This window comes from Triticum urartu, chromosome 7A (genome assembly GCF_056163025.1).
Source record: "Triticum urartu cultivar PI428250 chromosome 7A, HENAU_Tu73, whole genome shotgun sequence".
Lineage (NCBI taxonomy): Eukaryota > Viridiplantae > Streptophyta > Magnoliopsida > Poales > Poaceae > Triticum > Triticum urartu.
Window position 1 is genome coordinate 641,433,376 of NC_141879.1, and position 14,098 is coordinate 641,447,473.

The 14,098-nt window shown below is 47.1% G+C and overlaps 2 protein-coding genes across 2 annotated transcripts; both read left to right on the top strand.

Moving 5' to 3' along the window:
- The first annotated feature begins 3,948 nt into the window (after positions 1-3,948).
- Positions 3,949-4,945, top strand: LOC147960964 (uncharacterized). Its single transcript, XM_087537583.1, has one exon. It carries the CDS (start codon positions 4,140-4,142, stop codon positions 4,842-4,844), a length of 705 nt encoding a protein of 234 aa, XP_087393709.1. The 5' UTR covers positions 3,949-4,139; the 3' UTR covers positions 4,845-4,945.
- Positions 4,946-12,987: 8,042 nt separating this feature from the next.
- On the top strand, positions 12,988-13,632 carry LOC147960965 (uncharacterized). Its single transcript, XM_087533606.1, has 2 exons — positions 12,988-13,401; positions 13,450-13,632. Exons 1-2 carry the CDS (start codon positions 12,988-12,990, stop codon positions 13,630-13,632), a joined length of 597 nt encoding a protein of 198 aa, XP_087389732.1.
- Positions 13,633-14,098: the final 466 nt, after the last annotated feature.

Genomic DNA, 14,098 nt, shown 5'->3' on the forward strand with positions numbered 1-14,098 from the left:
TATAAAATTGCGTCCATGGATAACACAATGGATACCCCGAGAAAATTAATAAATGAAAATAAGTCTTATGACATGTGGTGTCAACATCCAAATCCCGTGGCCCAACCCTAAATCTGGTATTCCCTAAACCAGCTATAGCTCATATGCTCACACACACTTTTTCGTCACTCCGCCTACATCATACGTGTCTCCTCGAAACGTTGAAATCTCGAATTATCATCGTCGAACTCATTTCCATCTCGATCCAGCGATCCCCGATTCCCATAGCCACCTCCCACTACATCGAGCTTTCATCAACCGTTGCTCATACTCACTTGATTCCTCCAAGAGGCCACCCATCAAAGGAGGTTGCGTCGGTGCTATACTACTCGCTTATCATCACTTGTATTTTAGACTCGTTTCTCTAATATTTAGAAATTTAAATATCATAGATTGTACCCATTGGATACCCATTGGGTATAGGATACCCGATAGGTATGGGCATGGGTTCTATTTATACCCATGGGTATTGTAGTGGGTATGTATAAAAGGTTTCTATATATGAGTATGTTTGGGCAGACGGAGGTTGTACCCGCCCATATCCTACCCATTGTCATCCCTATTCGTGGCCTCTTGTGCTGCCACTTCTATGGCACGGTGTGGTCAATGATATGAGACTTGGTCCACCGCAAAAAAAATGATATAAGACTTGGAACAGGTGGGGCATATGTAGCGATTATCAAGGAAATTATAAACACTACATCACAGTTCCAAAGTTGCTCTTTCATCTCCGAAGGGTGAGACACCAACTTCGAGGCACATAGCCTTACTAGACATGCTTTTGGTCTGGGGAAGGTCGCCAGATGTGGCTTCTAAACCCTTCGGACTTATCTTGATTTCCTATGAACAATAACAATTAAGCAATAAAGTGTGTTTAGACTAAAAAAACAAGCAGCGTTACCACCTCTGCCTCCAGCTCGTCCACATGTGACTGCTTGCGCGCGCGTGACCGCTGCGCGGATGACCGGTTTAACTTCTTGTGCTTACAATTCATTTCCTCCTCGGTGCATCTAGCCGGTGGCGTCATGGTCGTACACCGAGGCGGGTGACGCGTCTGGTGCATGGGGTTGGTGCCTCGGGCTCCATGAGGGGAGGAGAGGATAATGCGAAGGAGAAGAGATAGGAGCGGAGGTGAAGGAGCGGTCTCCGGGGTCAAGGTCAGGCGGCGCGAGGATCTCACCCCGGGGGATGGCTGCTGGGGAAACGGGATGAGGGAAAGGGAGAATATTAATAATGTGGCCTATTTTTAAGAGAACTAACGGGTGAATCCTGCTTGTCATGTGGGCTAATATAATCCACCACGTCATCCATGACAAGTAGACCAGGCATGTTAGAATCGGGTCAAATTTGGCTTAATGGGTCATTGCAGTGATCTAGACGCTCTTATACTATTTCTTTACAGAAGGAGAAGTTCTTTGTGACGAAATACCGTAAAGATGATAGTTTCTTTAGTCCACAAAAAGAACCGGATCTACAAACTCAAACTCACATCTTATAGGCAGAACAGAAAGAACAAAATGATCATGGCCTAGTCTGTGTACCCGATTTCGTACTAGCTAAGAGTATTTTCAATAGGCGCGCAACATGTGGCTTGCTAAAACAATTTTACAGTGCGGAAATAGTGGTTTTTACGCGAGGTAGGGCGCTGGCTCCAGTGGCCGCTGCAAAAAATTATGCGCGAGCTGGTCCAACAGGCACTGCAAAAAAAACGGCGCGCGCGAGCAACCAAAATACATACTACGATATTTGAAACAACATTTTAGATAAAATTCAATGATACAAATAATATAGTTCAACCAAACAGCACAAACTAGTCCGATACAAATAAAATAGATAAAAACTACGGTGCAACTAGACTATGAACTACTCCGAGTCGTTCTCATCATCCTCACTAGTGTCGTCTGAGGTATCAAGAAACGCGTCTTCCCACTGAGGATCATTATCGTCAAAGAATGACGCATGTCCCAGGTCGCGCTGCAATATCGCCAGTGCCTTCCGTCGACGCATGTCCGTCCGTTTCGCGCGTCGCCTTGCCCTCCTCTCCGGCCAGAAGGCGTTCTCGGCGACATCATGCGGGTAGCGCTGGCGCCACTCCACCATGACTCGCTTGTCTACCTCAGCGATGAGGAGGCGGCGCTGCTGCCTACAGTGTCCCTAATGGTCACCGTCGGTTATTAGCCACGATGGAGGGGCGACGGCCTGGGCCTGCTCGCATGTCCACACGTCATGGAAATCCATTGCGAGTGTGGCCTTGACAGGCGCCACGCCGCCGCGTCGTATGCGCGGGCGGCCTCGTGCGTGGTCTCGAATGTCCCGAGACCGAGACGCGCGCCACCGGAGTGGATCTCTGCGTAGAACGCGCCGGAAGGACGAACGCGGACGCCGTGGTAGCCGGAGCTACTCCGGCAGCGTGGCGTTATGTCGGCGGCAGGGAAGAGCGCGTCGAGAGAAGGGCGCGGCGACGGCGACGGGGCGCCGGATACGAGGAAGTAGTAGGCAGCGGGGTAAAGAAATGGGCGACAGGGCTCGAGTGTGCGGTTGACGGCTTGGGCGCGCCGGATGCGGCACGTCGAGTCGTTCTTTACCTAAATAGGCTTACGCCCCGCTATATTGATATAGCAACCACCCGATACAACATTTCGATCAACGCTAGGGCAAACAGTACAAGCACGCCCAAAAGAAATAATAAGAGAAAATAAGAGAAGAAATGCCAACAACGCCGGATCAACGAAAGCTACGGCACACCGCGACCGCTGCGCCCACCAAGGTAACCACCACGCTCCAAAGCCGCCGAGTTGTCGTGTACCAAGCACCACCTTCAAGAAGGAATGCGACGATGACGACGCTGCTGCCCGGACGACTCCTAGGATTTCTCCCGGTACACGGAGGGTAGAGGGGGGAGAGGGTCACCCGACGCCCTTCAAGAAGGATGGCGGCGCCCGCAGGCGTCACCACGTTGGTGCCGGCAAGACCCGACATGGATTTCTCCCGACCTCTCGCGCCCACCACCCAGGACCAACCTTCGGCTCCACCACACCCGCCGCCCACCAACATGCGACAACAGTCACGAAGACACTACCGTCGTCTCACCACGGCCAACGAAGCGAGGCCGGCCTGATCCAAACGAGACACCCGAAGACAAGGACCGACAGCACCGCAGCCACGAGGGAGGGAACAACCTCCACCGGCTTAGGCGGTAGAAGACCGGGCATAGCAGCAAAGGCATACCAGACCCTCTGTCCGGCCAGGCCCAGCGTGAGCCTGTGAAGCTCCGCCGCCGTGCTGCAGCAGTCGCGGCACAGCAGCCGCCGTCCCTGTCGTGAGGAGCTCGCAGGAACCACCGGAGAACAACCCACTGCGGCCACCCAGCAGGCCCGCCCCGACCCAGATCAGGCCCGTAGGGCGTAGATCTGGGCCAGCCGGGCGCCGCCGGCCGCCGCAAACCATGGGCCGTCACCGCCTCCAAGGGGCAACGCCTCCGCACCGCCGCCGTCCAGATCCGCGCCGGAACGCCGCCGGCCGAAGGGCTCCGCCGCCAGGACCGCTCGCCCGAGCCAGGGTCCAGCGACGGGGGAAGAAGGAGGGCCACCACCGCCGGACTGCGGGACGCCGCGCGGGCAATGCCCGGCCGCGCCCGCCGGCGGCAGCGGCGAGGGGGAAGGGGGGCGGGGACTCGCGGGGAGGGGGAGGGGTGGGGAACCGCCCCGGTCGCCTCGCTCGGGGAGGGCGACACGGGAGGCACGGGGGTATCTGGTAGACCTCTGATTCGCCCAATCCCCTTCCTTGTATTGAGGCCCAATCCCCTTCCTTGTGTTGAGGGTATCTGGTAGACCCGTTCTTTTGCACGCGCACGATTCTTTGCCTCACGCCGGAATTTTCCGTGGCCGCTGGAGCGCGCAACCAGCCGTTTCCCCGCGCGCGATATTTGACGTGTCTATTTGAGATGCTCTAAGGATTCGTCCCCGGGTACAAATCGGAATCGCTCGATCTACTGTCCTTCTCCGTCCACCCAAAATTCCATACTAAGGATTCCTCCCCGACTACAGATCAGTATCGGCGAGTCCCCGCTCAATATAAGCATCAGAGGAAGCGCCTGCGTGATGCACACAAGCAAGCGATCGCGGTGTCGATCGTTCACTAGGCAGAGGAGATACCTACGTATCAGCCACCCGATTGGAGACACGCGCTCGAGCATGGCCATGGCCGTGGACGAGCAGCCGTCGCACCCGTACCGCCGCTGGGGCCTGCCCCTCGAGAGCGGCACGGGGCACAGGTTAACCCCGAGGGCGAACGAGCCGATCTACGTCACGGATGTCTTCCTCGTCGACGCTGAGAGCGCCGGCGGCCAGGGCGCCGTGGCCGCCTGCGTAGAGATCGGCACGCGGGACCTCCTGCTCGGGCTCGTGTCCGCGGAGAATCCCCACGTGGAGCTGCAGACCCCGGTGATGCTGGACGAGGAGTTCCGCTTTTACGTCATGGGGCCCGGAGACGACGCCAACGCCGATGCTGGCATAGACACTGAAGGCGACGGTGACGCCTACGCCGACGCGGCAGTCGTCATGTTCGAGGGTTTTCTTGTCACTGACACGGAGGAGGAGGAGGAGGCTGCCGACGACAAGGATGAGGAGTATGAGGTGTACGAGGAGAGGGAGGATACCTACGGCGAGGTCGACCGATACGTGGCCAGGGCGAGCAGTGCCGGCGGCATCTCCAAGGACGCTCGACAGGTTGTAGCCATAAGTACAGCATTCTTAGGAATGCTGGTGTCTGTCTCTATGTTAGCATTCCTCGGATTGATAAAGTAATCGTGAATTCATCTATGGGTGAACTGCGTCGTCGCCCATACTGTATTTGATTTGAAGATGTATCCGTGACTAATCATTGTATTTTATCAAAAAGGGCGAAGTGTTACGCACTTATGCTTCATTGCCTATATTGTTGCTTTTCTTTATTGGCTTCTCAAGCTTGCACACTTCTTTTTTGTTCGTCTCCTCAACTTGGACACTGTGTCCTCTCTAGTCTCACTTCTAGTAAGTACTCCACAAACATCTAACAAAGTTTTCGCTATCAATAGATCAATGCTTCTTCCCAATATCAAAACTTGCATCCATCCTACTTCCTCCGGTCCCTTTTTACTCCACATATTAGATTTGTGTCAAGTACAACTTTGCAAAGTTTGATCAAATTTATATTTAAAATATCAACATCTACAAGACCAAATATATATACTATGAAACTACATTGAATTATGAGTCTAATGATATTGATTTGGCATTGTGAATGTTGATACTTTTTTCGATAAGTTTGGTTAAAACAGAGATACTTTGACTTCAGAAAAAAAATGAAAAGGACCGGGGGGAGTACATACAATTTTGAGCAAACAATGAGTTTCAAATTACGGCGAATCCGAAGAACAACCTTACAAAATGGCACTCACTCAGTCCTTTTCGCACTTGTAGAACACCCATCCGGCATGTTTCGACGTGCTCGAAACAAGGCACGACATCAACCACGGGTAGTGGTCACACTTGATGACCAGCTGCGGCGAGCCGACGAGCTATTGAGCGAGTGCTGAGCCCTGGCTAATGGCCGAACGTGGTTGTGCCGGTGGTTGGTCGATGGATGAGATGCAAGCACCGAGTGGAGGATGACATACCAAAAGGGGCGCACAACGGTTAAGGGGTTGCACGGGTTGGTCCCGTCGAATCCAACCAAAACACGACAGTGCTGGTGGTTGGGATGCGTCGAATCCGGCGACTGCGGTGACATCCATAGATCTACCAATTTAGTCGTCGGCCGGCGGCGACGAGAACCGACCAAATCAAAGTGGGGAGGAGAGGGGGAAGGAAAATTATTTTTACTCCATGGGTGGACGGCCGAGTAAATATAAGAGTCGGTCGGCCGAGGAGGATAATTTTTACTCCTCTAAAACTTTTAAGGATCGGTTAGATGCAATTTAGTGGAGGAAAAGTAAAATTTACTCCTCTAAAGCTTTTTAAGGGATCGATTAGAGACGGACTTAAAAGTTTTGATTAGGGAGGAAAACAAAATGTTTAACGGGACCCGATCCAAATAACCCTATTCAGGAACAGAGGTGATAAGAAAAAAAATCTAATTCTTCCTCATGCTCCCACGGTTGCTCCACCCTCACCTCCTCCCATACTCTGGTGGTGACGGTCGCACCACCGCCTACCTCTGGTGCTGAACGGTCCGCCTCGCCACACCAGCTGCTTGTCGACGCCCCGCTGGCCTCCTTCCCTATCACCATCTCTCTCCACTAGTGAGGCCCGTCTCTCCAAGCACTGCTGATGCATCACCTCCCAAGTGTTGTATAGAGGATTCAATTTGCCAGTCATTTATCAGATATTATGGAATGTATATGAGTCGGTGGTCATCCGACGCTTCGGCTAGAAGGCCTAATAACCACTACTCTAGCGTGCATCTTTGTGAAACTTCACATCCATTACTCTTCTTCACACGTTCCCAAACTCTTATTTTCATTTTCTATTTCTTTCCTTTTTTTTCCTTTTCCTTTTTTTTTATTATTTCTCCTTTTCTTTTTTCTAGTTCTTTTTGTTTTTTGGTTTTATTTTCCTTCTTTTTTGTTTCATTTTTCCTTTTTAAAATTCAGTAATTTATTTTTTTCAAATTTGATGAACATTGCTTCAAATTCGATGAACTTTTTTCAAATTTGGTGAACTATTTTGAAAATCAATCAATTTTTAAAAAATTGATAAATTTTTAAGAAAATTGATGAATTCTTTTTCAAATCCGATGAACTTTTTTAAAAAATCCATGACTTTTTTTCAAATACGGTGACCTATTTTCAAAATCTATGGTTTTTTTCAAATTCGAAGGACTTTTTTTAAAATCAATGAACTTTTTCATATTCGGTAAACTATTTTGAAAATTGATGAATTTTTTCAAATATAATGAACTTTTCTAAAAAAATCGATGAACAAATTTTCAAATTTGTGATTTTTTTGAATTCGATGAACTTTTTTGAAGTTTGTGAACTGTTTTTCAAAATCAGTGAACATTTTCTAATTCATATTTTTTGTGATTTTCTAATTATTTATTTTATTTTTCCCCAAATTAAACGGTTTGACCAGTCAACCGCGACTGGTTATAGTCGACCGTGGGAGCTGCGGAACCAGGGCGAACACTGCCGCTTTGTTGGGCCGGCCCATAAAGGAGGGCGCGTGAGTGCCAACTACACTCCCTGGCGCTTAAGGCGCTGGGGAGGAGCTCTCATGATGCTGGTAGTTTTTTTTTTGAGAAACACCATATAGCTTTATTTAAGCAATGTTTGTGGGGATACAAGCTATAGGTGGGGGTGAGGTGAGCCAAACATGGCGCCCACTCTCGAGGGAAGTAATCGCTTTTACACGATTATGTGCTTCTACATTGAATGCTCGATACTCATGACTACTAGACACCTCCGGAAGCAAAGCCTTCTTCGCTAGAATCTCCTAGATGATCACTCCATAGCTATAGGGGTTATCCTCCCCAATATTGCGGACCACCTGAAGACAGTCTGTAGCAATTTGTACCCATGAGAAGTTTAGGTCAAGAGCCAGAGACATTGCCTCACTGCAAGCGATAGCTTCAAGGTATCCGTGGATGTTGGTAGTCAGGCGACCCGGCCAGGCTGGAAGCATAAAGGTATCCGTGGATGTTTTTGTTTCCAGAGTGGATTTTCTACTCCCAGGTGTACTACACCCAAGTTGTCTAAAAATTGAAAAAACATTATTAAACAACATCCAAAAAATCTGAAACTTTGTGACATCAAACTCTATCAAATATTTGAGGTTCTTATAAAATTTCATCTGAAAATAACATCCGAGGAGCTCCCACACACTACTAGGGAAAACCCTACTAGTAGAATTTGTTTTATAGCTAGTAGTAGCACTGGTATCAGCGCTACCACTAAGGCGCTACAACTAACTAGTAGCAGTAGCGCTGGAAAGGGAGCGCTACTGCTATACCTAGTTAGCAGTAGCGCTTTCCTTTGGACAACGCTACTGCTATTAGTAAGTAGCAGTAGCGCTTGTTCTAAAAAGCGCTGCTGCTAACTTTTCCTGTATTTTTAAAAATACAACTTATTTTCGTTGTGTGATTTTATATACAGTACTTTCATCATACAATTTTATGACCATGATTACTTACTATATATAATAATGGGTGAAATGAACATGGAGTAGATTCAAGTGGAGGCAACATGTGGTGCAAGTCGAAAGTACTACTCTAATCCAAACATGATCTAGTTTGGATTAGTAGTACTTTCGATGTGCACCACATATTGGCTTCACTTGAATCTAATTCATATTCATTTCACCTACTGATATATATAGTAACTCATCATGCTCATATAACAACTTAGCATCATTCATCATCGATCATAATAATAAATAACTCATCATTGGTATCATAATAACAAGTCATACTCATCATCATCGATCATACAACTTCTACTCGATACCACATCATCATAGTCATCTAACCAATCCTACTTAGTTGTTCTTAGCACATGATCATGAGTATTATTAACTAGGACCTACTACCTTCTCTTAGGTAAAATAGTATAAAACAAGATAGGCCCTGACTCTCCATTATGGAGAATGGAGATTATCTTGTCTCCAATTCCTGCCTTTCGCACAATGTTGCTTTCAAGTACCTCCTTACGACTGTCCATACATTTTTTCCATTCTTTGATTTTCATGTCTTCACTCGTTTTAGAAATCCAATATGGACAGGTATGACTCGTAGGATGACTTGGCTGTATGTTCAAAACATCAAGGCGACCATTCTGATATATCAGATGAGGCACACAATCTAACGGGATTTTCTGTTGAAAAACATAGTAATAACTTCGTAGTTAGAAATGTACTTAAGTTTTAAAAGAATTTATGCAAAAGATGCATGGATGTCATAATAGTAAAAAATCTTACCATGGCATCTCCATGGATGTTACCGTGGTTCAACACGTGCACTAGTGGCACATATTCACCATATTGTGGAGGAGTTTGATAATAGATATTGTAATTCTCAAGATCAGTACAAAATGCGATCAGATGATTTTTCTCCTGATAAGTTAACTCAGAGCCATCGGTGTAGTAGGTTCTGTCTACCATCTTCCGCACATTGTTTGAAGAATGAAAATAAGCTGTCAATGGAAATAAGTTGTCGTGGATTTGTCACGGCAGGTGTCCTTAGTGTCAGGACTTAGTCGCGAGGTCAACGCATCTATTTGGTAGCTTGAGAGGGGTTGATCAGAATCGAGAGACGCAACGTAAGACAAGGGTTTAGACAGCTTCGGGCCCCGGGAAATATCATCCGGTAATAGCCCTACATGCTGTTTGTGGCTAGATCTCATTATGCTCATGAGAGAGTCGCCGCATAAGCCGGCTCCCCTTTACTTGTGTCTAGCCCTAGAGATTGTTTCTTGTTTTTCTCTCCCTCTTTAGAGAGCCCTGCCCCTCCTTATATATGTTGAAGGGGCAGGTTACATGTAGAGTCCTATTAGGATTAGGACTAGTCTATTACAAGTGGAGTCCTAGTCTTGCTTCCTATATAAGGGAATATCCCTTATTCCTTTCCTCGTAAACCGGCCCACCATTATCATGAACCGGTATTCTAGGCCTTGGGCCTTGTCATCCATCTGACCCGCCCGCCGGGTCATCAGTGAGTCATAATGTTCAGGCGGGTTGCTTGTAAACCGCCAGGCCAGGGTGGGTCGCCAGTGAATCACCAAGTGTCAGCCGGGTCTCAAGTAAACCGCCAAGTCCGGCCGGGTCATACCGCGGGGTATATCCCCGACATTAGCCCCCAGTTTAATTTGGATTTATCCATGTTAAACTGATCATGTAAAATAAACACAAAAACAAACTTGATAGGTTGTGCTCCGGGTTAAATATTTTCCTGAACCGGCACCTGATCATCTTTAAGTCCTTGTCATTTCCTCCTGGATGCATACTCAAAGATCTTATAGCAAATCTCTTTTAACAGATATGTCCAAACCTTGCCAATGCAAAAATCCAGGCACTTCGTCTAAAAAATCCGGGTCAATAGGCCAGCTTTATAACCAATTTGCTGACATTAGCTCTTGTAGAGAAACATTATAAGAAATAATCCATTTGAGTCAGCCTTCAATGCTCTGAAAAAATATTGGTCTTGAAATATTCAACTGATATTCAGCCGGCTTAAAGATGTAGATCTTGCCAATTTATGATTGCCAAAATTGCAGGGTTATAAATAAATGATGTCGGGTCATGATTGTTGCAGACACGAGATTAATCTGAGAATTTGCCAAACTGAGAATTTGAAGATTTTTTCTCCTTTATATGCATATTACCTGTAGCCCCCAAGTGTCGGGTTGTCATGCTTGCAGCAACCTGGGACTTGTAATTGCCTTATGTTCATAGAAATTTCAACCAGTGTAGCCCCCCAGGGCCGGGTCATTATGCAATAATGAGCAGGGACTTTGTAAATATGATCATGTAAACTTGAGCAGCAACGTGTAGCCCCCAAGGGCCGACTCAGTAAGATATTACTGGGCTAGGACTTTGTATATGATTCATTGATAATAACATCATATGATCTAATCTCCACCATGGGGCTTGAACCCACGTCCACAAGGTTAAGAACTTTGTACTCTACCAACTGAGTAGTGGATCTTTCAATATAATGGATTAAGGCTTGTGTACCTTGAATTTTTGACAGGAGCAATTGGTAGCCCCCAAGGGCCGGCTCATTTAGATTGTGATGAGTCGGGTCTTCAATAAGTTGAGCAAAAAATGACTTTGCATTAGCCCCCAAGTGCCATGGTGCATGCTGGCAGTGACATGTGACTTGCATATTCGATGTAATCTCAATTTGAATAATGTAGCCCCCAAGTACCGGATCATAAGCCTGCAGCGACTCGAGACTATTCCTTTCATTATAGAATAAATCATATCCATTGATAAAATAATAGCCATTGCGCTGAAGCAACTTTGAAAGCCTCAATCATAATATTAGTTACTGATAACCATAATAAAAATCCAACCATGCTGGCTATTAAAGAAGGTTCGGATCAACGACGGCTTGGCTCCTCACCAAGCTGCGCCCCCCAGAAGGTAGCACCTCCCAGTACCAGCCCGGCAGAGCCCAGTCCCGGATATGGCTCCTCACCAAGCCCAGGCCTCCTCCGCCGAGTCAACGACGAGGATGCGGGATAGGCATCGTCGACATGGATGCCGAAATAATTGCTTTAACTAAAAAAATAACAACAAATGTGACACCTAAAACACCTAAATTCTATTAACTACACCTAATTAAAAACCTACATTTTAAACATGATTTGATCATAACTAGGGTTCATACTACATTATTCTAAGATTAAACACCTAAAATACCTAAATTAAATTAACAACATGGGGTGGCTGCTCTCACCTCGATCAATGTCGCAGGGGGTCGGTGACGGGGACGACGGTGGTGATGATGCAGGGGCTCCTTGATTTCTGCAAAAACAAAATATAAACAAAAAAATTATTATCGTCATCTTAGGACTTAGTGAAACTCCATAAGCTACATTAAATTATTCTATTCAAATTGACTTATTCAAAATTTCTAAAAATTTCCTATTCTATTCAAAAGACCTACATTTACTTTTTTTCAATTTCATATTTTATTCTATTCAAATTTACTTATTCAAAATTTCTAAAAATTTCCTATTCTATTCAAAAGACCTACATTTACTTATTCTTTTCAAATTTTCTAAAAACAAAATATACTAAAAACCTACATTTACTAAAAACAAAAACCTACATTTAACAAAAACTAAAACCTATTTACATAAAGGGGGAGGAGGAGGTGGGAGGAGGCCATGAGGAGGAAGGAGGAGGAGGAGGGGAGGAGGAGGAGGGAGGGATCGACCTTGGGGTGGTGGAGAAGGACGGCGACGGCGGCGAGGGCGACGACGGAGGCGATAGAGACGATCGATGAGAGTCTGAGGGGGAGAGTGAGAGGACGCGCACGGGTCAGTTTGGATAAGGGCTTTTAGTGGTAGCGCTAGTTCGTAAAAAGCGTTGTTGCTAAAATAAGTAGTAGTAGCGCTTTCTTCCAATGAGCGCTACTAGTACCCCTAGCATACCCTGAAACGGTCTGTCAGTTTTAGTAGTAGCGCGTTTTACAGCTTCAGTGCTAATGCTATGCTCATATTAGCAGCGCCTGTACAGCCCAAGCGCTACTGCTAAGTAGCAGCAACGCTTCTTCTGTAAAAGCGCTATTGGTAAACTCCTGTGTATAAGCATTTCCCTAGTAGTGACAAAAAAATCACTGCTCAAATAGTGCACAAAACTTTGAGCAGCGATTTTGTTTTTTTGTTCTATGAGAGATCAATGAATGCTATTTTTAGATGAAATTTTGCAAGAACCTCAAAATTTTGGTAGAGTTTGTTGTTGCAAAATTTCATCTTTTTTGGATGTTGTTAGATAACATTTTATTTTCAATTTTTGGACAAACTCGGGTGTAGTACACCCGAGAATAGACACTATTTTCCGTTATGTTTAGTTATATTTTCTTGGGTCTTTGTGTATGTTGGTGGAGTCAGCTGTGTTCTCTTTGTATAGGTCAGTGTTTATACTCATCTTTGTACTTTTTCTTTACACCGTAGCATAGATGTCCCTGGAGAAAAGGCATAGATGTGTACGCTAGGACGAATTTCCCCCAAAAAATATTGATTGCTCGATAATGTAACGTGCTGCATGCTGCTGCTCCGGGTCCGAATCCTAATTTGAACAGGTTCGGCGGGGCTGGAGTAAACTGACGGCTAGTCGGAATCGGCAAATCCCCGGTCAATATAAGCAGAGGCGTCAATGCACAAAGGGACAAAGCAATCGGAGGACTCTTGTTCACGATCACGAAGCTAGTACGTGCAGTGCAACTCTGCCGATTGATCCATCAAGCATGGACAAAGACACGGAGGAGCAGCGGTCACAACTACGCCCCTTGTTTTCGCGGCTCAAGTGCGGCGAGGAGGAGATGCTAGCACCTAGGAGCGCCGACGAGCGCCTCTTCGTCACCGACGTCTTCCTCGTCCACCCGGAGAGAGAAGCCGGCGGCCAGAGCGTCGTGGCCGCCTGCGTCGAGATCGGCACGCGGAACCTCATGCTCGGAAGGCTGTCGGCGGAGAACCCCTGCGTGAAGCTGCAGACGCCGGTGGAGCTGGACATGGAGTTTTGCTTTTACGTGGTGCGCCTAGAAGACGTCTACGCCGCCGACGATGACGGAAACACCGACGCTGAAGCCGATGCAGCAGTCGTCGAGTTCCAGGGTTTCGCTCTTGCTCCACCGTCTCTGGACACGAAGGAGGAGGAGGACGTCGAGTTCCGGGGTTTATCTCTCACTCCGCATTCTCTGGACGTGAAGGAGGAAGACGACCATGAGGAGGAGAAGAAGGAGACTGACGAGGTTGACCAAGAAGTGGGTCACGTGACCAGGGCGAGCAGTGCCGGCGGGAACACCAGGAATGTTGGGCAGGTTGTAGCTAGAACACTCTTAGGAATTCTTTTGTTTGTCTCTATATTAGCATTCCTCGGATTGATAATGTAATCGAGAATTCATCCATGGATGAACTACGTCTTTTTGGCCTGGTTTCGTTCACAAACAACGGGTTCAACTTGTTTAGCTTTTGAATCCGGTTTTCTTTGTAAACTGGATCAATATTTTCTTTGAAAAGATCAAATTTAGATGGGGATTTCTCCCCTAGGTGACTGTTAAAAAAACTATGTCTTTGTCATCATTTTAAACCGTCCGTGAAATTGCCATGGTCGCGCTACTATTGTTGCTGTACTGTCTAGGCGCTAAGAGCATCTTCAGCCACACCTCTAGAAAGGCCTTCCCATGCGTTTTTTTGCGCCGGCGCTAAAAAATCGGCACAGTCGCGCTACAGGAGCCCGATTTTCACCGGTCTGGGCCGAATTTAGCGCCGGCGGACCCAGACCGAACCCGGCGCGCTGGGGGGCGCTCGGGGGCGCCGGGGCGAGCGGTTTTGGCGCGAAAGAGCCACGGGCCCGCC

Bases quoted from the DNA above. Each gene is read 5' to 3' on its own strand.
- LOC147960964 (XM_087537583.1), top strand. From the start codon at position 4,140: ATGCACACAAGCAAGCGATCGCGGTGTCGATCGTTCACTAGGCAGAGG.
- LOC147960965 (XM_087533606.1), top strand. From the start codon at position 12,988: ATGGACAAAGACACGGAGGAGCAGCGGTCACAACTACGCCCCTTGTTT. The intron at 13,402-13,449 runs GTCGAGTTCCGG...CTGGACGTGAAG, and splicing joins ACACGAAGGAGGAGGAGGAC to GAGGAAGACGACCATGAGGA.